The 8,591-nt window shown below is 45.2% G+C and overlaps 1 protein-coding gene across 1 annotated transcript in view; it reads right to left on the minus strand.

Moving 5' to 3' along the window:
* LOC108291841 (solute carrier family 2, facilitated glucose transporter member 3) overlaps positions 1-8,591 on the minus strand; it is a 20,273-nt gene that overhangs the window by 3,487 nt on the left and 8,195 nt on the right. Inside the window, exons 7-9 of the mRNA XM_017512303.1 lie at positions 4,617-4,721; positions 3,182-3,283; positions 868-1,071 (exon numbers count right to left, since the gene is read on the minus strand). Of these exons, the coding sequence (XP_017367792.1) occupies positions 868-1,071; positions 3,182-3,283; positions 4,617-4,721 (411 nt within the window). The remainder of the gene's footprint in view (positions 1-867; positions 1,072-3,181; positions 3,284-4,616; positions 4,722-8,591) is intronic.

The following is an 8,591-nucleotide window of genomic DNA, read 5'->3' on the forward strand; positions in this document are numbered from 1 at the left end:
CTCTGCCTCCTGGGTTCAGGCAATTCTCCTGCCTCAGCCTCCTGAGTAGCTGGGATTACAGGCATGCGCCACCATGCCCAGCTAATTTTTTGTATTTTTTGTAGAGACGGGGTTTCACCCTGTTGACCAGGATGGTCTCGATCTCTTGACCTCGTGATCCACCCGCCTCGGCCTCCCAAAGTGCTGGGATTACAGGCTTGAGCCACCGCGCCCGGCCTCTTCTTCTTTTTAAAAATTAATTATTTTTTTAAAGACAAGATTTCTCCATGTTGGTCAGGCTGGTCTTGAACTCCCAACCTCAGGTGATCTGCCTGCCTCGGCCTCCCAAAGTGCTAGGATTACAGGCATAAGCCACTTCGCCCGGCCCCCAGCTTTTTTGTATTTTTAGTAGACATGGCGTTTCACCACATTGGTCAGACTGGTCTTGAACTCCTGACCTCATGATCCACTCACCTAGGCCTCCCACAGTGCTGAGATTACAGGCGTGAGCCACCGCACCCGGCCTTACTTATTTATTGAGATGGAGTCTTGCTCCTGTCACCCAGGCTGGAGTGCAGTGGAACGATCTCCACTCATTGCAACCTCTGCCTCCTGGGTTCAAGCTATTCTCTTTCCTCAGTCTCCCAAGTAGCTGGGATTACAGGTGTGTGCCCAGCTAAGTTTTATATTTTTAGTAGAGGCGGGTTTTGCCATATTGGCCAGTCTGGTCTCAAACTCCTGACCTCAGGTGATCTATCTGCCTCCACCTCCCAAAGTGCTAGGATTACAGGCATGAGCCACCAAACCCAGTGAGACTACAGTATTAAGATGTATCTTCAACCTGTCAGCTTAGGAAGGCTGGTTTTAAGATAAGGTGAGTTTACTTACAGCAGCAGAGGGGAAGAGCAATCCGACTAGGAAGTTGGAGGTCCAGTTGGAGCAGCCGGCCACTGCCATCGCAGCTGGGCGGGGGCCCTGGCTGAAGAGTTCAGCCACAATAAACCAGGGAATGGGGCCTGGTCCAATTTCAAAGAAGGCCACAAAGACCAAGATAGCCCCAATACAGACAAAGCTCATGCCATTATGGGCATCCTGTAAGAGGAAGGAACAGAGAAAATTAAATGTAAAGACAGCATGACCTAGGGTCTAGGTTCCCAGACGCAACTAACGGCAACCTCCTACGGTCCTGGCCTATAGTATAGAAAGTGGCTGTCAAGTCAAAAGGCTTGGGTTTATTTTTATTTTTTGAGATAGAGTCTCGCTCCTCATTCTGTCACCCAGGCTGGAGTACAGTGATGCGATGTTGGCTCAGTGCAAACTCTGACTCCCGGGCTCAAGCAATTCTCCTGCCTCAGCCTCTGGAGTAGCTGGGATTACAGGCATGTGCCACCGTGCCTGAGTAATTTTTTGTATTTTTAGTAGAGACAGGGTTTCACTGTGTGAGCCAGGATGGTCTCGATCTCCTGACCTCATGATCCGCCTGCCTCAGCCTCCCAAAAAGCTGGGATTACAGGCATGAGCTACCGTGCCTGGCTTATTTTTATTTTTTGAGACAGCCTCTTACTCTGTTGCCCAGGTTGGACTGCAGTGGCACTATAACGGCTCACTGCATCATCAATCTCAAGCGATTCTCCCACCTCAGCCTCTCAAATAGCTGGGACTTGAGGCATGTGCCATCACACCTGGCTAATTAAAAAAAAATGTTATTTTAGGCCGGGCGCGGTGGCTCAAGCCTGTAATCCCAACACTTTGGGAGGCCGAGGCGGGTGGATCACGAGGTCAAGAGATCGAGACCATTCTGGTCAACACGGTGAAACCCCGTCTCTACTAAAAAAAATACAAAACATTAGCTGGGCATGGTGGCGCATGCCTGTAATCCCACTCACTCAGGAGGCTGAGGCAGGAGAATTGCCTGAACCCTGGAGGCAGAGGTTGCGGTGAGCCGAGATTGCGCCATTGCACTCCAGCCTGGGTAACGAGCGGAACTTCGTCCCAAAAAAAAAGAAAAAAAAAAAAAAAAAAATGTTATTTTGCCAGGTGTGGTGGCTCATGCTTGTAATCCCAGAACTTTGGGAGGCCGAGGTGGGCCGATCACCTGAGGTCAGGAGTTCAAAACCAGCCTGACTAAAGTGGGAAAACCCGGTCTCTACTAAAAATACAAAATTAGCTAGATGTGGTGGCGCATGCCTATAATCCCAGCTACTCAGGAGGGTGAAGCAGGAGAATGCCTTGAACCCGGGAGGCGGAGCTTGCAGTCAGCCAAGATCGCACCATTGGACTCCAGCCTGGGCAACAAGAGCAAAAAAAAAAATTTTTTTTGCTCTTCATATAAAAAAAAAAAATTTTTTTCTTTTGGCTGGGCACTGTGGCTCATGCCTGTAATCCCAGCACTTTGGGAGGCCAAGGCAGGTGAATTATTTGAGGTCAGGAGTTGGAAACCAGCCTGGCCAACATGGTGAAACGCTGTCTCTACTAAAAACTACAAAAAGAAAAAGAAAAAAAAATAATTATTCAGGTTTTTGTGCTGAAAAAGTACAAAAAATTAGCTGGGCATGGTGGCACGTGCCTGTAATTCCAGCTACCCAGGAGGAGGCTGAGGCAGCAGAAACGCTTAAGCCCGGGAGGCAGAGGTGGCAGTGAGTGATTGCACTCCAGCCCGGGTGACAGAGGGAAACCCCGTCTCAAAAAAAAAAACTTTGGTTGTTTTTTTTTTTTCTAGAGACAGTTTCTTGCCATGTTGCCCAGGCTGGTTGTCAGCTTCTGGGCTCAAGCAGTCCTCTCCCTTTGGCTTCCGAAGGTGCTGCCATCACAGGCATTCATTAACCACTGCACCCAGCCAGGCTTGGATGTTTGAATCCTGTCTCTGTGATCTCATATATGTCACCTTGTACTGAGACCACCTGATCATCTATAAAGTGTGATTACCTGGATATTATTTTAAGAATTTAAATAAGATAATTTATTTTATAGGCCACAATAATGTTCTATAAATGTAAGGTTTGTAACAGTTTACCACCAATTCTCCAATAACCCACCTTTTTTCTTTTTGTTAACACATCTTTCTTAAAAACTCTGGGTATCTGACTTCTCTCCTGACTTTATTGACAAGCTTCAACCTTAACAACCCACGTGCTGTGTCATGGAAGTCAACTGTAACGTCTCCTCCCCCTCCCTTGCTTTTCTTCACTCAAAAGGCACTCACCTTTAGTAGCAAAGAAACAGTCATGAGCAGGGAACAAAAAGCCATCCCTCCAAGGCCTATCATATGCAGAGTCCTTCTTCCTGCCCTTTCCACCAGAAATAGCTAGAAGAGAAAGAATATGACATGAAACTTCAGTCTTCCTTTCCATGAAGAATGTCTGAGCTACTTGAAATCTGCCTTACTAACACAGAACACTTACTAACACTTACTAACACATACACCTCCTGTGATTTTCCATTTTATATAGACACATATTGCTTTCCATCCACAGGTCCTGCCTCAAAATCCCCACAGCCCTTGCCACTGTCTTTTGTTATAATGTTGGGATGCATTAGGCCTCAGGAGCAGGCCTCAGAAAATAGAATTCTTCTCTGACTTTCTCCTGCTCTCCCACTTAGTGGGACTCTAAGCTGACTGTGGGTCATAAAACCCTCATTTCAGAGAGGCTCTTGCCCCACACCCTAGAGGAAGAAATGCTACACAGAGGCCAACAAATAATCTAAACAGACAGGCCTTGCTGGGTTCAGATCATACCCTTTTTGTCCAATCACATTTCAGAACCTTTGTCCATGCTTCAATCATGGAGAACCAATGAAGTCTGCATAAAAGGCCCAAAAGGCAGGGTGTGGGGAGCTTCCAGATATCTGAAGCCCTGGAAGCTGACAGGAAGGTCACCAACTCATCTACGTGCTACGAGTACACCCACTCCACGAGACAGAAACTCCCATGCTCAGGACCCCTCCAGACCTCCCCCTATGAATGTCTTCATCTGGTTGTTTATTTCTGTCCTTTAAAGTATCCTTTAAAACAAACTAGGAAACAATTTCCCTGAGTTCTGTGATCCACTGCAGCAAATTAGTCAAACCCAAAGAGGGCGTTGTGGGAATCCTGATCTCTAGCTCGTGGGTCAGAAGCACAGGTCAGACAGCCTGGAGCCTGTGATTGGCATTAGAGTGGGGCCGTCCTGGGAACTGGGCCATCAACCTGTGAGATGTGATGCTGTCTCCAGGGAGACAGTGTCAGAATTAAATCAAAAGACACCTAGATGGTGTCCACTACAGAACTGATTGCTTACTTGATGGGGAAAAATCCTCACATATTTTGGGGGATCACGGAAATCTTCTGTTATTATTGTTGTTTTAGTGTAAAAACAGAGGAAAAACACAGTTTGAGAGTTTTTTCAAACACCTCTCCTCCAATTTCAAGTTGAAAGCATACTATATAGTTCCTTGTATATTTCCTCCTTTCCCATCCAACCCATATTTGCTTGAAGAGTGAAGACTATACCCAGCATTGAATAGATCTCTTTTTTCCAAAAGAAAATTAAACAACGAAAAGGTCTAACTAAATGATGGTAGAACCATGCAATCCATCTTTGAACATCTATAGCAAGGATTCTTTTCTCCCCCCAAAATTATCAAACCATCCAACTTACGGAAACTACAGTGAAGATAGTATTAACCACGCCCGCACCGATGGTGGCATAGATGGGTTCTTGAACACCTGCATCCTTGAAGATTCCTGTTGAGTAATAGAACACCTAGTAGAAAACAAAACATGCAACTTTAATACAATTCTGTATACCAGTTAAACAGAACCCTCAAAAATAAACTTTAAAAGTCCCTGGAGGCAGGAAGTCCTTTTGTTAGGGTTTTTGTTCAATCAATCCTAGTACCACTTCAGCAAATGAATTATCTTCTGTATGTTATCTCCTTTCTCTTTTTTTTTTTTTCAGATGGAGTCTCGATCTGTCACCCAGGCTGGCGTGCAGTGGCACTATCTCGGCTCACTGCAACCTCCACCTCCCAGGTCAAGTGATTCTCCTGCTTCAGCCTCCTGAGTAGCTGGGACTACAACAGCCCACAACCACGCTCAGCTTATTTTTGTCATTTAAGTAGAGCTGGGCTTTCCCCATGTTGGCTAGGCTGGTCTCGAACTCCTGACCTCAAGTAATCCGCTTGCCTCAGCCTCCAAAAGTGCTGGGATTACAGGCCTGAGCTACCACACCCGGCCCTCCTTTTTCCTTTTAAACGGTCTCAGTTTTAGCTATTCATTTCCATTGTTTCTTCTAACTATGCTTATTTTCACTGTTCCATTTACTCTTGCTTATGTCCACTTCACTAATTTATTTGAAGGTGTAATTCCTACAAAGTGGTTTCTTTCTTTTTTTTGTTTATACCGAAGTCTCACTCTGTTGCCCAGGCCGGAGTACAATGGCACAATCTCTGCTCACTGCAAAGCCCACCCTGGGTTCAAGCGATTCTCCTGCCTCAGCCTCCCGAGTAGCTAGGATTACAGGTGCCTGCCGCTGCATCCAGTTAATTTTTGTATTTTTAGTAGAGAGACATCTTGGCCAGGCTGGTCTTAAACTCCTGACTTCTTAATCCACCCACCTCAGCCTCCCCAAGTGCTGGGATTATAGGATTACAGGCATGAGCCACCGAGCCCAGCCATGGTTATAAGTTGAGACAGCAACTCACTGTATTGCCCAGGCTGGTCTAAAAATCTTGGTCTTAAGTGATCCTCCTGCCTCTCCGCCTCTCAAGTTGCTGGGATTATAGGCATGGGCCATCAAGCCCAGCTAAATGCTGTTTTAATTGCCTCTTCCCCAAACCTTCAAAACATTGATAGGCACATTCATGTTTCAATTTGATAGTGAACTAATTGAATAACCTATCCTGCTCATTGAATAAGCAGAGGTTGGGCTGTATTTCCCAGGCCTAGGCCCTTTTGAAGTGTTTTATGAAATAATACCAGCTACTTTATATGTTAAATAAACTACTGTTTGTTATTTGCTAGGCACTTCGCTAAAATGTAAGGTTGCTGCAACTTACATAGTTAAGAGATATTAAAATATTTGGCCGGGCGTGGTGGCCCATGCCTATAATTCCAGCACTTTGGGAAGCCTAGGTGGGCGGATCACCTGAGGTCAGGAGCTTGAGACCAGCCTGACCAACATGGAGGAAACCGCATCTCTACTAAACATACACAATTAGCCAGGTGTCATTGTGGGCTCCTGTTATCCCAGCTACTCGGGAGGGTGAGGCACGAGATCGTGCCATTGCACTCCAGCCTGGGCAACAAGAGTGAAACTCCATCTCAAAATAAAACAAAATTAAAATTAAAATTAAAATAATAAAAACAAATCTTGGACTCGGACCTCCAGTTAACAAGGGAGCATTATCTGGGTTACCCAGGTTCACTTGAGTTTATTTCGCCCAGAGTATTTGCCTCCATAGCAATATTTATTAGTCTTTTTGATGAATATGGACCTCTACATTGGGATTTACTTTTTCAAGAAACAAATCTTTAAATCCCTACTATGTAGGACATATTATATTTATATTTTCCAAAATAATTGTTTTTTTTTTTTTTTTGAGACGGAGTTTCGCTTGTTACCCAGGCTGGAGTGCAATGGCGCGATCTCGGCTCACCGCAACCTCCGCCTCCTGGGTCACGCCTCCTGGGTTCAGGCAATTCTCCTGCCTCAGCCTCCTGAGTAGCTGGGATTACAGGCACGCGCCACCATGCCCAGCTAATTTTTTGTATTTTTAGTAGAGACGGGGTTTCACCATGTTGACCAGGATGGTCTCGATCTCTGACCTCGTGATCCACCCGCCTCAGCCTCCCAAAGTGCTGGGATTACAGGTTTGAGCCACTGCGCCTGGCCCGTAATAATTGTTTTTGAAACTGACATTTGTAGAGTCATCACTGAAAATTGCTCCTCTAGAGCTAATTAAGACTTCTTTCTTGCCTATTAAACTATCCTCTCCTTAAAAAAAAAAAAAAAAAAAAAACCCAACATATTATGTGATGATGTCAAGCTTGTGGGTAAAAATAAAAAATAAAACAGCAACAACAAAAAACCAAAAAAAACATATTATGTTGGTGCAAAAGTAATTACTTGAGCAGCTTAAACAAGCAATAAATAGTTATGCCAATTGTCTTCCTTATCACAATGTCTATACATTCAAAACCTAATATACATGTACACATCTCAATAAAACTTCTTTTAGGCCGGGCACAGTGGCTCACGCCTGTAATCCCAACACTTTGGTAGGCCCAGGCGGGCAGATCATGAAGTCAGACATTCGAGACCAGCCTGGCAAACATAGTGAAACCCCGTGTCTACTAAAAATACAAAAAAATTAGCTGGGTGTGGTGGTACAGGCCTGCAGCTACTCAGGAGGCTGAGGCAGGAGAATCGCTTGAACCCTGGAGGTGGAGGTTGCAGCGGGCCGCGATAGTGCCAACGTACTCCAGTCTGGGCGACAGAGCAAGGCTCTGTCTGAAAAAAAAAACCCAAAAATCTTGTTAAGAGTAAAATGACTTTGCTATCTAGTGCCATCAAGCTAGATAAGCTAACCCTCCATCATTTCACCTAAAAAGAGTTTACTCTGCTACGTAAATATGACACAATGCAACCTCTTACCCATTTGCTAGTAAGGGAAATTAGAAAACATCATTTGTGCAAAAGTAGGTTGGCAAAGTGATTTCTAAGCCTGCTATGCATCAGATTTATTTTTTTACAGACAATGTTCAGGCCTCTTACACAGAGATTCTTGAATTCAGCAGACTTAGGAATCCCATCTCCCATAATTCTGGTGCAGTCATCTTTGAGTGAGATTGTATCTGGAGCAAAATCTGCTCACTGGCTAAAATGGGGACCACCTCAGTCCAACAATAATTAAGGTACATGCTGGGCGTGGTGAGTCACACCTGTAAGGCCAGCACTTTGGGAGGCTGAGGTGGTTGGATCGCACAAGGTCAAGAGTTTGAGACCAGCCGGGCCAACATGGTGAAAACCCGTCTCTACTAAAAATACAAAAAAAATTAGCCAGGCTTGGTGTTGGGTGCCTGTAATCCCAGCTTCCCAGCTACTCGGGAGGCTGAGGCAGGAGAATTACATGAACTCAGGAGATGCAGGTTGCGGTGAGCTGAGATTGCGCCACAGCACTCCAGCCTGGGTGACAGAGCAAGACTTCACCCCCATCCCCCTAAAAAATGTATATACCCTACTCTGAAGCAGCAGGAATCTGTCCATCAGAGTGTTAATGGATCATCTGTAATTCCTCACAGGTGATCTTTTATCAGAGCGCTGATGGATCATCTGTAATTCCTCACAGGTTATCTTTTATCAGAGCGCTGATGGATCATCTGTAATTCCTCACAGGTGATGTTTTATCGGAGTACTCATTGATCATCTGTAATTCCTCACAGGTGATCCTTTCCTGATTCTGTTTTGTGGGCCAGGACTGTGGTGAGACAGCTGGGAGTTGCCTCAGGTGCATTCTTTTTTTCTTTTTTAAATAGGCACAGACCAATACAAGGTACATTCTTTAAAGAGGTGCTCATTCTTAGGGCTACATTTGCACGTAGCTACCTCACCTGCCTAGTCCCAGCTCTGCTG

This window comes from Cebus imitator, unplaced genomic scaffold (genome assembly GCF_001604975.1).
Source record: "Cebus imitator isolate Cc_AM_T3 unplaced genomic scaffold, Cebus_imitator-1.0 Scaffold469, whole genome shotgun sequence".
Classification (NCBI taxonomy): domain Eukaryota; kingdom Metazoa; phylum Chordata; class Mammalia; order Primates; family Cebidae; genus Cebus; species Cebus imitator.